The sequence below is a fragment of the Uloborus diversus genome, chromosome 2 (genome assembly GCF_026930045.1).
Source record: "Uloborus diversus isolate 005 chromosome 2, Udiv.v.3.1, whole genome shotgun sequence".
Lineage (NCBI taxonomy): Eukaryota > Metazoa > Arthropoda > Arachnida > Araneae > Uloboridae > Uloborus > Uloborus diversus.
The window spans coordinates 52999111-53016703 of record NC_072732.1 but is presented as its reverse complement, the minus strand read 5'-3'; the positions used below and the strand labels follow the sequence as shown (position 1 = coordinate 53016703).

At 33.5% G+C, this 17593-nt stretch overlaps 1 protein-coding gene across 4 annotated transcripts in view; it reads right to left on the bottom strand.

Annotated features, from left to right (window-relative positions):
• The window catches only part of LOC129217035 (ribitol-5-phosphate transferase FKTN-like), a 97073-nt gene that overhangs the window by 20507 nt on the left and 58973 nt on the right, over window positions 1–17593 (bottom strand). For 2 of the 4 annotated variants that reach the window (XM_054851270.1, XM_054851269.1), the window contains exon 3: window positions 3670–3897. In XM_054851270.1, coding sequence (XP_054707245.1) covers window positions 3670–3897 — 228 coding nt within the window. Of the gene's footprint in view, window positions 1–3669; window positions 3898–7898; window positions 8102–13119; window positions 13273–17593 lie in introns of those variants that run through there. The other 2 variants (XM_054851271.1, XM_054851272.1) reach the window with 2 other exon arrangements.

Below are 17593 nucleotides of genomic sequence, written 5' to 3'. Positions count from 1 at the left end.
TGATTTAACTTATTTAGTAGATCATTTTAAGTCTTTATTAAATAGGTATTTTTAACGGCTTTTTCTCAGATTATTTCACACTAATGTCGTGTTCTATCCAAATTTTACTGTTATTAAATTTTGGTAGAAATTTATGTGTCATTTCAATGTTTCATAGGAAATTAAACATGTTGATAAAAAGTGTAACACCATACACGTCATGAACCTATGCGTTCGAATACATCATGATACTTTATTTCTTTCCCTACACTTCCGCTTTTAAATACTTTTTTTATTTAAAAAATGTATCAAATTAAAGGAAAAAATAAGTTTAATATTATTGCAATGGGGACGTAAAGAGTGTTATCGGCAAATTTTTATTTTAAAATATTTTTCGCATTTTTGTCATGCGTTGTACTTTAGCTTTCTTGTACAAGCTTGCTTATTTGCTTTCCCTTTGGGAAAAAAAAGTCAAATTCCATCATTTCGCTATTGTTAGTATCGAATTCTAAACACGTTTATTTTAATGTCTCAAAAATTCATCTCTGTAGATCTGAGCTTTATATTCCCACGTTTATGCTAACATCTTGAAAAACGTTATCTCTCAGTTGTATATTTTCTGCAAACTTAATTTCAAAATAAGAAAAATGAAGTTCTATAAAGAAAATAGGCTTAATCATTTGTTTCTTTCCATATTTTGCAATATTTTAAAAAGGAAAAAAGAATTTTAATGCTTTTTTTTTTCTTTACGGTTGCGATCAGAGAAAGAAAAACAGTTGTAGTTACCAATGTGATAGTTTAAGCAATTCGAAGATCCGTCCCTTTTCTTTGGGTCAACTCTCATTGGATGATTTCCTTTGTTTACATTGTAGTACTTTGTTTACTTGAGTCGTAGGGGCCAAATTTGGCAGTTTTTAAAAAAAATACGCCAACGCGACCCGGTTACCGTAATTCTACCAAAGATGGGATACAGTGAGACACATATCAAAATAATAAAAATATGAAGATCATTTTGTCTATCCTCATAAATATTTGAAGGCTTATTTTAAAATATAAGTCTTTACCTTGTTTAGATATGTTTGAAAGAGAAGAACCTTTTTTTCTCGTACTGTTTGCGTCAGTTGCTAGAGGTAAGATTTCAACTTCAACCACAAAACGAACACGTAAACCAAACATTAAGTCAATCTACATTTTGTTGCAGTTCATTTAAATTTTACTATGTAGTAAATTTATCTTTATGTCCCCTGTTTGAAAATTTATATTTAAATTTTTTTTGTAATTCTGTAAAATCACTTATTTTCGCAAAGCTATAGTTTTTCCAAGCCCATCGAAATCGCGAAAATTTATTCCTTGTGAAATATTTTAAATTTACATATTAAATCAACTTTCAGTTCTGGTCACTTAAAGTCGCAAAAATTTCAGCTCTCGAAACCACCACTATCTTTTTTTTTCACTAAAATTACTGATCACGAAAATAAGTGTTTTTCAGTACTCATAATTTGCGTTTGATTGAAAGAGAAATTAATATTTGTGCTGAATAAACTTGCTGATTCGAAATCAACTTATTTTTCAATTTTTTTTTGCTTTCAGTATTATTCAGTTTTCATTTTTCAGTTTCATAGGACATTATAAGAACATCATACATTATTGATAAAAAAAAAGGTGAAATCACGAATAATATTGTATGATAACATCTTATTGTCAGGTTGAAAAAATGTTTCATATGCAGAGTATTACTAACTGAATCATATAACCTATTTAATAAAAAATAAATTAACAAGTATTTTGAGCATTTTCAAACATTAATAGGCTAATTTTACATTAAATACAACAAATTGTGCTTTGAAACATCAAATTCCATCCAAATTTCTGTTCATTGTTTTTATTTTCTTTATTTTTGGAGGATTTTGAATACGTTATTTGGTACTTCTCTTTTTCCTTTTTTTTTTTGTAATAAAGAGTAGAAGCCTCGTTTACGAGCTTAGAAACAGATAGTAACAATGAAAGGGAAATCTTTTCGACATGTAACACTAAACATACCATTAACAGTCAAAAAAAAAAAAAAAAAAAAAAAAAAAAAAAAAAAAAAAAAAAAAGTTATTATAGCAGAAAAATTATTAAGTGTTCGTAAGTTTAGTGTTAAAACCTCAATATAGTTAACGATCTTATATCATTATGCAACATTCCAGTTTCTTCCCTGCCTGTGTCAATCAGAAATAAATAAATCAATCAATTATACAAATATATTACGTAAAGAAAACAGGTGAGCTGCAAAACTGAGCTTTACAACCGTAGTAAGATAAAAATATAAAGTATCTGCGCACATAGCTCAATACTATCTGCAGGAAGGAAAATCAACATGCAGTGGGTAGGTAAAATTTTTAGAGAGAAAATGCCTTTTGCTCTCCATGTATTCGTGAAAAAAATAATAAATACTTTTCATTTATTTATCTTCAAATTTTGAAGATAATCAGTGCTTAATATGGATATTATTAACAACTAGAAAGTCGCCCGTCAAGGTATGAGGGGTGAAATTGCTTCTACTCTTCTACATTTGAACGAAGCAATTGCCTGTTTGGCGATATTTTGATATTTCAACCCTAACTCCAGTGGATTAACCCTAAACTCCAGTGGATAGCGTTAATTTTCAACCATTTTTTTTGATCTTTCATTCCCCTAAAATGACTGTCTTGCCAGTAAAACAGTTAATTACCAGTAAAAGTTACCGGTCGAGTTCAGCCTTGTCACACTAAAGCCTTTCCCTGCGCCCCGTTAAACATTACCAAAACAAACCCCCAAATTATCATGTCGTGGCGCGAGTTTCGTTGTTGAAACTGGCAGGTTAGTCGATCACTGGCTATTATTTATATGAGGATTTTCAGCCAATCCACATACCTACAGCAAATGTATCAGCACAGCATCAAATGTATCCGTGCACGCGTGCGTCTATATTATCTAGCTATGTTTACAACTAATCACAAACTGCATTTATTTATTTGTAATTCCAACAAACATAATCAGGGCTGCGGAGTCGAAGGAAAAAAGACAGACTCCTGTAATTTTAGAGCCTTCGACTCTGATTTCTTTCTCCTAAAATTAGTCCGACACCGCAAGCAGTGACCGACTCAAACTCTTGAAATTTTAAGCCTTTTACTCTCAACTCCTACTATTTTACCCAAAAACAAGTCAGGTTCTGACTTTGACTCCTGACTCCACAGCCCTGGTTATAATATGCAAACAGATAAACTGGAAGAACATTGGAGAGAGAAAGTATATTTGCATTTTTAAGTTTTTAGATTATCTTTTTGCAATTTTATAATAATAATTTGCGTTAAATTAAATAATTAAATAATACTGTAATAATATTAAAAAAACGTCAGTTTAAAGTCCTCCATTACTGGATTATGATGTTCTACCGAAAAGTATTCAACTTGCACAAGATATGAACAAACGACGTAAGAGAGAGAGAGAGAAGGGTGGCATCGAGAAAATCACCTATTTTACCTAAAACATAATCCGCCATCTGGACGAAAAAAATCTATTTGACGTGGGGTAAGAAAAAACTAAATAAAAAGCTATTTCAAGAAAACGGGCCGTTCACTTTACGGATGGGGAAAGTAACTAAGTATATGGTCGGAAATCTAATCAGGCCGAAAATCACGGAATGATATATAACAAGATGTGCAATACCTTTTCCAGAAGTGGAGCATCCTTCGCAAAGATGCCCAGTGAGATTAGGTTGTCATGAGCAGAGAAATGCGTGAAATTGAATTTCCTCCTGAGAAGTAACTCCTTCCGTGCTCGAGGCAGGAGACAAAAGAGAATGGATGGCTCGATGATTGACAGGTCGATGTTGATGGAAGAAATAAGTTGGCTCAGGGCTCCCATCATGTAAAAAAGGGAGTGGGACTCTGAAATCTAAAGAGAATAGATGATTAATATACGTGAAGAAAAAGTATTTTATTCTACACAAAATCACTTTCTTAGAAATTGTTTGACTCCTTAAGATCCGATTTTTTTTCTTTTTTTCCCAGAAAAACTGACAGGAAATGGATTTTTTTTTTTTTTTGAACTTTTGGACGGTGGTTTGCAACTTATTCTAGCCACTTTAAAGCAGAGTAGTAGAGAAACTGTTCAAAATGTAGCAAAATCTGTTTTTGTATTTTTTTAAGAAATGGGATGTAGGCAGAGTTGCTAACCTTGTAGGAACTATTTGAGGAGCATCCGTGGTGATTTTGAGGGGCATTTTGAAATTTTGCGGAGCAGCTCGGTATTTTGTATATAAGTAAACATAAGAAATTTAAACCTCATATCTAAAATTGCTTTTGAGCTAATCATTTTAAGCACTGGCATAAAAATAATTATTTTAAAATTAATAAAACAGCTGCAAACACTATGTCACGCTTTGAGTATAAGCATCTTTAACTCTTCATATTTGCACGTCTGTCATAATAAACTGGCAAAATATTATCAAAATATATTTAACTTTATTAAAATCTTTGGTAAACGTGATCAGATTTAAGACGAAACAGGAAATGCTGAGCAAAATAACTTCTTTGCGGAGTTTCGCTATTTTTGCGGAGCAACTCCCCAAAATGCGGAGCAGTTGGCAACCTTGGATGTAGGGGAAAAATTGCACTCTTTAAACGTTGGTACTAACAGTGAGAATATTGCCACAAGGTCATCAAATTACAAAATCTAACAGGTCAAAATAAACTATTGTACCTAGCCTGCCGTCACCATTTTATGTTACTAATCTGTAACCTTGGCAAAGTAAATGAAGTGACACTTTTTTTCAACATTTGTGACCTCGCTTCTCCCATTATCACAAAGTGTCTCACTTTGCTATACAAAAAACTTCACTTCCCCACCTTCGCTACATGTCTTACTATTTTTCATAAACATCTTTTAAAAAATGCATGATGTCCCACTGATTGTAACATCCTCCCTCCTCCTTGTCACAAAATGTCATGAACCCCCCGTGTCCTCTCCCAAACCCCTCGTAGATAGTCACAGAAGTATTTATTTTGTGAATGATTTGGTTTATCATTATACCGAGAAAAAAATAAAAGGAATTTAACTTCCTGGGCATAGAAGTGAAAACTTTTTAAACCTTCTTTCTCAGTAAAAGTCAGAGAAATAAGAAAAAAGAAGCATGAAGAAGGATTAATGCATCATAGAAATATCGCGAAAAACAGAAAAAATTCAAAAATAAATAAAAAAATTAAGTTTAATTTTGACATCTTGAATTCAAATTATGTTTTTCGCAATCACGAGTGTGTGTTTGTGTGTAGGGGGTATGTGTATGTGTGTTTGTGTCTGTGTGCTGGCATAAGTGTGTGGGTAGTTGTGTGTATGTGTGTGTATGTTTTTGTGTGCGTGTGTGTGTGTGTGTGTGTAGGTGTCTGTATGTATGCGTGTGTGTATGTGTATGTGTGTAGGTGTATGTGTGTAGGTGTATGTGTATATGTGTAGGTGAATGTGTATGTTTGTGTAGGTGTATGTGTGTGTATGTGTGCCTGTGTGTGTGCAGTTGTGTATGTATGCTTGTAAGTGTAGGATATTGACGAAACCTGGAGACGGTTTTCGCTAGAGGTGCAGCATCGTGAGGAGCCGGTTGACGGTGATGGTGCGGAGGGTGGCGGTGGGAAAATAAAATGATAGCACGCCAAAAACAGTCAAATGAAAGCAATAAGCAATCGTGATTGCTCAATAATGATATAAATACCGAAAAATTAAAAAATGGAAAATAGGGTGATAAGATGGGGGAAAATGTCTGTCGGTCTATCCCCCACCCACTCTAATAACTTTTGTGTGAATAGTCCGATTCAAACATTTTTTATTAATTTTTTGTTCGGAAGATCGTGGCGAGGTCTCCTCATTCCCATATTTCACTTTTTGATTTAAACAATTTTTCGTTTAATTTTGAACAGTTAAAAAAAAAAAAAAAAAAAAAAAAAAAAAAAAAAAAAAAAACTGCAAATTAGCGCCTACGGGGATTTAAGGCAATCCCGAACTTAGAGGCGAATTTGCTTGAAACAAACTTTGAAGGAAATTTTTTTTAAAGAAGACCATGTGTAGAAAATGCCTTTTTGGAATCGAACGATTTTTAGTTCAATTTTGAGCAGTTCAAATCACCTAACAAAATGCCTACGGAGAAACTAAAAGTCAATGTAGATACCGAACTGAAAGGCGGATTTACTTCAAACAAATTTTGTTGGAAATAGCTTTTGATGACCAACTCCTGACTCCGACACTTAGAATTTTAGAGCAGTTGACTCCGAATCCGACTCCTGTACCCGAAAATTAGTCTGACTCCGACTTCACGACTCCGTTGATTTGGCGAAAGCTTAGACACGGAGGGGGAATGACTGACTCAAACTCTTGGAATTTTAAAGTCTCCCACTCCGACTTCTTTTTCCCAAAATAAGTCCAACTCCGACTCCGCAAACATTAGCAGAGTTGCGGAGTTTAAAGGAAAATCACCGATTCCGACTAAGAGTCTTTGAATTAAAAGCCTTCGACACCCAGTTCTGACTTACCCCAAAATGAGATTGACTCCGACTCCGCAGCCATAGTTTTTACTTTGAATTAATTATTGTTGATATGAATTGTTTTTATTTTCACGCTAAAATTTTAATTTATGTATTCAGTGTTTGGCGGAAAAATTCGGTGTCCTTTATATAAAGATATGCCCAGACAATTTTTTTTTGATAATGAAAATTATTTCTTTTTTAAATTTTCATTTTGTTGTTTTTTATTTATTTTGAAAATACATTTATTCATTTTTTGAAATTATTCTTTGGAAACAGGAGAGAAACAAACGATTCGTATTTTTGACATAATGTGTTTACGTATTTATTTTAATGAGCTTATTATTTTTCATTCATTTTTTTTTTTGAAAGCGATTAAAGATTTTTTTTAATGGAAAAAATGTATTAGCCGCTTCGTTTAAAAGGTGCTACTACTTTATTTATTTGTTTATTTATTTTTTACACATCTCTTTCTTCAGATGAGCGAGGCATAATTTATTTCTAGAAATCCGGTTAAAATGTTAAAAAGTTATGTTTGAAATAATTTGTGATTTTAGCTAATTTTGAGAAAATTGATCAGACAGTAGAAAGTCATAATGGTACACGGGAATGTAGGCTCGTTTAGTTCTGGACATAACTTCTCGTTTAAATATATAGATAATCATTGCAGGTGGTTATAAAGAACTAATTGAGTTGCTATTAGCCATTTGGGGTTGGCTACCGAAGAAAATTCATTGGAGAAAGCTGGTAGCTGCTTTAGACATAATTATATTTTAATATTACATGCAATTGCGTTTTAATTTCTATGGAATCTGTAAGTAACTTTTTCAGCCATGATGTCTATTTTATGTCAGCTTAAACCTCTAGCGCAACCCGGGTTTACCTTCTAATGATGAAGAGGGAGATTTTTTGGTACTAACAGTCAGGGGAGCCTTGATGGGAGATCACGAGAGGTCACTGTAGCGTTCCAAAAATTTCTTCATTCGGCAAATTTTCCCTGGCGATTCTTAAATATTATCATCATTCGTCTAAATTCGGAGCTATATTCTCAAAATTATGATCATCGGTGAAATTTGGAGCTCCATTTTGCAAAATTATCATTATTCGGCAAAACTTCGACACCCTTTATATGAATTACCGTATCAAAAATTGAAATGTATGTTAATGCCAAACGGTCAAACCCTGGGGGGGGGGGGGGAGTGAGGGGAGTGAGGTTTGTCCTCCAAATTAATCTTACCTACGTCACTGGCATCAAGAGTCAAGACATTTCGTTGAATTTATTCATAGGAAAGCTATGACAACGGAAAAAAGTTTTTTTCATTTTTTTTTTAAGTGCATCGTTACAGAACATAATAATAATAAAAAGAAATATTCATGCATACTCACCCATACCAGCTTGATGCAAGTAGTCGAAATTACTACAAAAATGACTAACCCGAATATAAGGGGAAAACTTCCGAATTTTGTTCTAGTCCTTAAGGCATGATGCAAAAGCATTCTAGTTCTGGACCGAAATTAATTTTAGTTTTGTTACGAAAATTAAGACATTTAATGATTAGTAAACAATGCCGGGAAACAAAATTCACAACAGTGCGACCGGGTTTGTGACATCTTAATGCAATAAAGAAAAAAAATGGAACTCAAACTTGGAGATGAAAGGAAATTTAATATTTATCGCAGTTATCTAGTTCACGCATATGAACGTAATACTCGTGTGACGTCAAAAGCGGGTGTACAAATATTAACTCAGTATGAAGACTCAAGGTGTGGAAAGGTATCGTCGTAAAAGAGAAAAAAACATCCTAATAGTTCTCACTTTACTCTTTACTGGACATGCTTAAATATAAAAAAATAACTCTTTATTGGTGTACTGTACAACTATACAAAAAAAAAAAAAAAAAAAAAACCCGTAAGATGAATATGTATTCTCAGTGGCACAAAAAAACGCCAGAGGAGTGACGTCAGAGAAGTGACAAAATCACACATAATCTGTCAAAACAATATCACGCAAACTTTTTATCCAACTGCTCGTGCGCGACGCAAAGTGGGTAATATGTTTATGAGTCTATGTATGTATGTTTGTTCCTATGTGGTGTTGTAGAGGCTAAACGCCTTGGCCAATTTTGATGATTCTTACATCAATCGATTTATCTTAACCTTGGGAGTGTCACTAAACACATGACAGTAATAAAAACTTACCATATCAAGAACCAGTCGCCATATTGTCAGTCGGGATCGTGTCGCACCCTACCTGCGTGCGACACAGCGTGCGGCAAATGCAGATAGCGTTTTCGCTGCCTGAGAATTTTTTGTTCACGTCTACTAATTCGATTTTCATCTCGAAAATGTTGCATTTGTTTTTGTCATGATTCAGGGGACTAAATTTCACGACGTGTATTTTATTGACGGGCTTTTTTAGTTTTGCTAGAAAGATCTGACAAACGATGTTTCCGAGCTTTCGTCATCATGAGTTACACAGGCTGTGGTTGACTAAAGTTCGAGCATTTTCACTAAAGGTCAAGCATATGTATTTTAAAGCCGAATTAGGTCCCTAGAGGGACTAAAAATCAGTAGTTTAGACCACCCCGTAAGTTACTTAATAATCCTTACGATTGACTCTCTCTATAAAATTGAGAAGAATGCGAAATTTACCGTCTTATAATCATAACTAAGCCAATGAAAATTCACTGAAAAGTGTAAAATAGAAAATAATTATTAAATAAAAACGAAAAACCCAACTGCGTAAAAACCGAAAAAAACTAAAAAGAAAAATCTATAAGTTCAGTAGGTTAGATTGTTATTAAGTACTACTGAATAACTACACCATTGAAATAGTTTTGTAATCGATACACACATAGGACAAATCATAAATTCAAAAGCAAAATAGAACGATCAACAGTCGGGGCCCATTCCTTTTTGACCAATCAAGGATGCCCGTAAAATTTGAATGGGCCCCGACTGTTGATCCTTCTATTCCGCGTTTGAATTTACGATTTGTCCTATATGTGTATCGATTACAAAACTATTTCAATGGTGTAGTTATTCAGTAGTACTTAATAACAATCTAACCTACTGGGCTTATAGATTTTTCTTTTTAGTTTTTTCGGTTTTTACGGGGGTTCGGGTTTTTCGTTTTTATTTAATATTTATTTTTTATTACTAGAACTTAAGCATAATCCATGATGTCTGCACACAATAAACATTGCATTGTACAAACTTACATTTATGTAACGATAAAATTAAAAAAAAATACATACCAGGGGAAATACTGCAACGATTGGAGCAAGCACGCTTTGTGACAGTTATAACGAGAACTGGTGTAATATTGTTTGAATTTTGATCCAAACAGTTATTAGCTTGCTTTTAACTTTAGTCTGTATTACGCGGATTATTTGCGGTTAAGAAAATCTTTCAGCAGTTTTAATGTTGAATTTCAGTCTTTCAATTTTGCCAGGTGAGGGTGACACTGTTCTTCTGTGACGTAAAAAAATCACTATTTTTTAGCATATTAACAAATATTTTTTCAATGTGTTTTGACAAAATACGTTTTGATGTTTATTCAGGAGTATGATTATAGTAAAATACTTCATGTAAGATTATTTGAAAAAGAACGCTGAAAGTGTTTGTACAAAAAGTCGAAAAAAGAGAAGCAATGGGAGTCTACATTTTTAACTATTTTCAGCTTATTAATACTAAAATGAAACAGTTATCGAGAATTGACGGTGTGGTTCAAATAAAAGATACTATTCTTTATAAATCAAGCATGCGCGCTAACAATAATATTGTTAATTTTATCTAAAAAAAATCTATGCTCCGTTGAAATTCAAAGAGCGTATATTCACCCTTATCGATCATTTACAGCAGTGATGCCCAGTTTACGGCCCGCGGTTCACATCCTCAGGGCCGCCGAGAGGCAAGGTGGGCCCTTGTCAGTTTGGTCGCCGGGCCACCAAACCCCATCGAACTTCAAAATAAATATTCTACTCAGACTCCAATCCGGGTCCACACAAAGCCCGGGTCCCACGTTTCCGACTATAGGCTGACATGGCCTCTCGTCGGGCATGCATATCCAACCCGCGAAGATGATCCGTGTGGACCGTTGCTTTGCTTATTAATGTTACAAATCGAAGAGCGCGATTAATGACAATGTTACAAATTTGGAGCCAGATATTCAGAAATTTGCTTCTGCAAAACAGAAGCCTTCAGTAAATTAAGCACAGTAATTGAGGCCCCTAGTTTCAAAACCGGATACTTGTAGAAAACCAAATTTTACAGGAGACGTAAAAGTCCGGTTTTGAAACTGAGGCAGACCTTCCCGCCCCATTTCAAGGGGGAAAGAAGCGGTTTTTGAACCTAATATTGAGCAGGCAAATAGGCCTTATGATTCTCTACAAGATTAACAAAAAAAAAAAAAAAAAAAGAAAATTGAATTTTTTTCAAGTGTCCGGTTTTGAAACTAGGGGCCTCAATTGATAACAATTATTCGTTCTTAATTGTCTTTTATTTTTTTTCCTAGAAAGTCGCCCGTCAAGATCTTATGTGAAAATTGCTTCTACATTTGAACGAAGCGATTGCCTGTTCGGTAATATTTTGACGGTTGAAATTGCAACACTAACTTCAGTGGATTAACCCTAATCTCCAGTAGGTAACTTTCGTTGTTGACCCTTTTTTCGTTTCTTCATTCCCCTTACCAGTAAAACTGTTAAGTTGCCGGATCAAGTTCAGCCTTTGTCACGATAAAGCCTTTCCTTGCATGTTAAACCTTACCGAAACATATTATCAAAATTATCATGCCGTGGCGCGAGTTTCATTGTTGAAATTCGCGGGTTACTCGATCATTGGCTATTATTTATATGAGGATTTTTCTATGTTATTTGTTACAGACGGAGTTCCTATTTTTGGTACAACACATGAAATTATGTAATCGTATCAAAGATCATATCGCCAAAGACCTGATCATATTACAGTCACGTGTAGTTGGGCCGGGAAAAAAAACTCAACATTCATTCGGGGGTGAGAAAAGTGGAAATTTTCTCACCTCAAACATTTAGACCGATGTTTGAGTGAAAAATTTTTTTTCCGGGAATGCAATACTTCCTTTACTATGTAAAAGGAATTTAAAAAAAACGCGATGCAAACTGTATTTTGAACCATTTAACATTTCAAATGAAAATAGATTTCGATAATTTTAGTGAGAAAAGGTATCCGCTCTTCAAGAGTAATTTTCCTCGAGCTTGAAATCAAAAATAACATTTTGCATCGGTTAACCCCCGACCCACCACCCCCCATTTCGCCGACACTAAAATTTCCTTCCTTTTCTCGCGAAGAAATTCCCCAAAACGGGTAATGGCTTACTCTCCCGTTCCGCCGACGCTATTTTCCGAAAGTAAAAAACTAAATGAATAGTTGAATAAATTTATTTTTAGAAAGATAATTATGTACGTATTTGATGATTTTTAGTAGTATATAATGTAAATACGAAAACAAATTTTTCTTACTTGCTAGAGCACTGATATATTTTATTCTACACTCAAACCTGTTTTTGTGCGGTAGATAGGGACCGCATGACAAAAAAAAAAAAAAAAAAAAAAAATCATTCGTTTCAAAGATTTAAAAAAAAAAAAAAAAATCTCACCAAAAAAAGACTGCACTAAAACAGGTTTGGGTGTATTTGGTTCCTACTAGACGGAGCAGTATTTTGCAAATGTAATATTTTAGCATTTTTTCAGAGTAAGTTCAGTATTTTTCTGTTTCAAAATCTGGCAACTTTGCCATCGATTTCTTATCAACGCCCCCTTAATACCAAAAAAGGTGGTTAAAGATGCATGTGGTTAAATATTTCGTAGTTGTGTGTCTAAAACGATGGTATTTTTAACCGCGAAAAGAAAAAGAAAAAAAAAAGTGAAAGACACACCTAAGAAAATTTTTTTTTAGCTGTTTTGCCAACACAAGACTTCATTTCTCCATTACTTCCTAGTTCAAGTCGTTTCTCCGAGATGAAATCTTTAAATATCTCAAAAGGTAAAAAAAAACAAGAGGAGAGGAAATTTAGTTCGGTGAAAATTAGGGGGTACCTTTTGCAACAGCACAAGTAAAGCTTCGCGTATTGTACAAATAGCAGTTTCAGAAATATAATTCAATTCACTTTGCTTCAACCAAGGCATTTAACAGAAAATCAATTAAAACGGAATACGAAAGAAAACAAGAAAATAGATTACAGGCACATAAAAATAAGTTTTCCCCCTATCTATTAGAAACTCCTGGGTTGATAAAATAAAAAGGTACCAATAATCCATTTATTTGATAATCCACTACGAAATTACCTGTTCACTTTATAAATGAATATCTGAACATCTCCATAACACATATAGGTATTACACAAGACAACTTTACACATTTATACTACACAACGCATAATTCCAGTCTACAACGAACATCGGAATCTGGAGCATTCGGCGCCCTCTATATACTTTTCTTTGATTTCTAACCGAGTACATGGGAGTAAAGGCCAGAGGCGCGCACAGAAATTTTGGGGCTCGTCACAAATGACTTTTACGGGCCCCCTCCATATTATTTACCCTACATTATATAATACATGATTACTTACCCATGTCAGTCTGATGTAATATAGTAGTAATAGTACAGTAGAAACAATTGAAAAAATTAAAAAACCAATAACTGATACAAAATTTCCAAATTTCCTTCTGATCTTCAACGCATGGCGGAAAATCATCCTAGCTGTTCCTCATTTATTTATAAAACTAAAAAGGACACGAAAAGAACAGAAAAAAATCGCAGTCCGATGAAGAGCGCATTGTTCTCAGCCACCTAAAGTGTTAAAGAGACAGAAGGTAGACTCGAGCTTGGTGATAAACGATAATGAATATTTATAAGGAGATATCTCACGGATATTGCACGAATCTCCTTAAAATGACATTGAAAACATACGAGTAGCAGTGTTGATGTTCAACTCAAATTCAAAAAAATAGAATACTTTTTTTGTTCGAAGAAAATGCTAAATCTAACAAAATATAAATTCGAAGTAGATATTTAAATGAACGTACCGCCGTTCTTAGACTTTAAGTGCACATAACATTTCATATAAACATAATTAAAAATTATCTTAGACAGAATTATTCAAAAGTTAAAAGTGATGAAACTTTACAATGAGTCAATATATATATATATATATATATATATATATATATATATATATATATATATATATATATATATATATATATATATATATATATATATATATATATTAAGTAATATTTTGTTGCGTCATTTTTTCTTTCAGGAATCTCATCTTTAATCCTTTCAGATGAAAATTCCACCAGCTGTTTACATTCAAGGCTACAAATACTGTTTCCATACCCTGTTCAATGTGGCAATGAGTTGAATTTTGTTAGCGGGCCCTAGGTCTTGAACAGGGCTGCCAGAATTAGGAACAGTAAATACGGGACAGGCATTCTATGAATGAAAAGGGGGGGGGGGGCGGGGTGACATCTATTCTTGATAAATCTGAAAAATTCATTCGCAAGAAAGCATTAAACCTCACAAAATGTCGCCTTTTAAAGTATAAAAATCATTTTCATTGCGATTGACGACGCATGCGCAGAGATTTATTTCCAACATTAGTCAATGAGCAAAGAAGAAGCAACCACTAGCGGATTTTAGGGGGGGGGGCATGCCCCTCCCAAAGGGATCAATTAATTTCATTATTTTTAGTTGACTTCTCTGTAACATTAAGAATTTTTTTTAATTTTTTTAAAAAGAACACGAAGCTCATTTCAATAAAAACATATCTGTTTGCGCTAAAGAAGTAATATTGGAGTCAGAGGTCAGAGCAGCAGAACACATTTAACTCATTGGTTTCGAACTTAAGGAAATATAATATCGCGATTCGTCCATTAATTCTTCTTTTAATCAATAATTACTAACATTTCGAAAAAAAATAAAAATGTGTAGTACCTAGAAGAGTCACTTCGATCCAGGAGCAATTTGTGAAATAATAGATTTCTTTTTCAGCTAATAAAAATATAAAATGAAAGGAAACCATATAGTAGTTTCTTGGCAAAACCATATTATTAATGGAAGTGTCATGTAGTATCAAAATGTTACCTCAACTGTATCATGGCTTTAAAAATAAATCAGCAGCTGCTTTGAAATTCGCAAAAGAATTTTTTTTCCGAATTGTTAAATAAAATTTATAGGTTATGAAGCTATGATGTTCTTAATTACTTAATATTTTATAGTTAAAATATAAATTAAACATATTTTACGTCAACATTCAAAGTATATTAGTACATAATGTTTATGTACTTAAAGAGATTACTTGGCCTCAAGGAATCCTAAAAAATATTTAAAAATAAAGTCATGAAAACTTTATTTTGAATCGTTGTACGGGGGCTTTGCAATTTCCGGGTCCCTCCAAAAATTATTTCTGTACCCTCCCCTGGAAGCAACCATCCGGTTCCTCATGGTCTGCCCCCAAAACAAAAACATGCAAACCAAATTGAAAGGAAAATAATTTTTGCGTTGGCTGCCACATAATTTTCTTATATCATTATTTCACATGTTTTGTTTTACTTTTCCCCCTTAAAAAAATGTCTCGTTCTGTAAAATAGTTATCAGCTAGAATACGGGACTTTAGCCGTCCTGTATAGAAGTTCCTCGGGACGCGGGACAATTTTTCAAAATACGGGACTGTCCCTTGAAATCCGGGACCTCTGGCAACCCTGGTCTTGAACATTTTTCTTTAGATTTGACGATGCCACTAATTTCCGATGGTATCGAGATTGGTAAAGTCGCTAAGCTAGTTTAATACAGAAATCCCTTTTCTGCTTAAAATCTACGAGTCGATTTAGAGATGTGACACGAAGCGGAATCTTGCTGAAAGATAAATGTGTCTCTGCTATGCCTCAGAAAAGAGGATCATGCAGTAATTCAGTATATCTTGATAAACAGCGGAATTCACGCATTGTTTTGAGATACATACAGTTACCTAGTTCCAGAAACTCTCACTCTCGTGCATCCCCACATGCAATTGCAACTACAGTTTATGCAGTCGTCTAAGTGTAGTTGGCTTGGACACGATAACTAGATTCTTTCCAACACTAATGGATGTAAGTGGCAGTTTTAAAACGATTATTTTGGACGACTCACTTTGAGTTCATTTTTTATCAGTTGTTGCAAGCTTCTACCTCATTTATTTCGGTTAATTTTTTAATTGGACGGTTCATCGGTATTCTTTTGAAATCTTCGAGAACGTAGATAGTCAATAGCGCTTTTAATCTAAGATTAACCGTCTTTTTTTTAAACTTTAAACTTCATACAATAAGCAACTTCCTTGTTTCCAATTTTGTCACGTTGAAAACCCATTTTCAGCAAAGGAATAACGTAAAATTTTCCGGACACCAAGCTTTATACTTATCGCAACCTACGCAATTAACAGGTATGCAAATACCTTCGCTACTTTTCAAATTCTTATTTAATGAATTGATTATTCTAATTTTTTGACTCATATAAAAAAAATTCACGTAATTTTCAAATGTGTTAATGACCCTTAAATTGTTAAAATAATAGCTTTAAAATGTTGAAATTGTTTTAGGGTAATTCCATGTCAAGTGGTCCAAAATTTGGGAAATTTTTTCGCTCACCCTTTTGTATTTCTTTGAAATTTGACTCATCCATTGTACCCTTTGAGGTAATCAAAAGTACAAATTTTTAGATTTTTATCTCTATTATTTTTTTATTTATGACACTTTTATTTTTCGAAAAACCCGCTTTTTTTCATGGAATGCTTGAACATAAAATGGACGATAACTCAGCACCAAATATAGATAGAAAGATTTGGTAAAAAGCATTTTAAAGTACATTAGTTGCTGTTTAATGCAATATGCAACATGATTAATTTCAAAAAAATTTTAATTTTTAAAAAATGAAATTTAAATTTTAAATTTCTAAAAAAGGTATAATTAATTTTTTTTTAAAAATTCTTAAAAATTTTTGTGTATTTTATCTTTATTTTCAAGTTGGGATCTCAATAGGATCCTATTTTTATGAATTTTTAAATAAAATTTGACTTATGAAATAATGACATTTTTCAGATTCTAACTAGTTAAAAATGGGGTTCTCTCACTGGGGATGGTCTAGTAAGTAGTAATTGATCATAACTATGCTTGAAATGAGCTGACGTGAATTTGTAAATTGGCAAGCGCCCCCCCCCCGCACTACCACTTTTATTATTTTATTTTTTCAAAACTATTTTCAAAATGTAAAAAATAAATAAATGAATTAAATAAAACAAAATTAATAGAAAACATATTAAAAGCTGGTAAATGTTCTTCTTTAAAGCAAGACAAAGTATATTACGCCCCCCCCCCCCCACTCACTCACACATACGATTAACACTATACTAGTATCACGCCTCACCTGATGCTTTTTTTTTCAGACCAAGTGTTTCTTTTTCAATCCGAACTTCACAAAGTGTACTTGATTATTTCACTATCTGATAAGGAAAGTTATGATTCATTTTGTCCCTTACCTCTGCACCAACTTTCAATTTTGGATGGAGGAAAGAAATAGTTTGCCCCAAGATCACAGCAAAATAGGAGTGTTTCCCCCCGTGTTGTTTCATTCTTTTTACACTAAACTAAAAATAAATCTAAGTATCAGGTCATATGTCTGTCCGCATAAAACTGCCTTTCTACAACATTTGGAGTGCAGCTGTTTTTTCTTTTCTTTAATGCTAGTTTTCTTTTAATTTCACTTGTAAACGAGAGCAATGCAGCGAGATCTATTTATACATATATTAAAAGCAGTTATAGATCAAACAACTTTTGCTAATTTGAGCATAACCTTCCATGTTGTTATGTTTCATTCCAGGTTGCCCCCCCTCCCCCTATCGTCCCACTTTCCGAAAGAAAATAAAGCTGCAAATGAGTGGTTCTCTTCAGTTTTTCTGACTTTTAGCTTTTATGACTCCACCCCCCCATTTATAAGCTTTAGTCACTACTGATGTTTAGCAGCGTGCGTCCCAGTTTATTATGGTTATAACTCTTACGTGCCGGCTT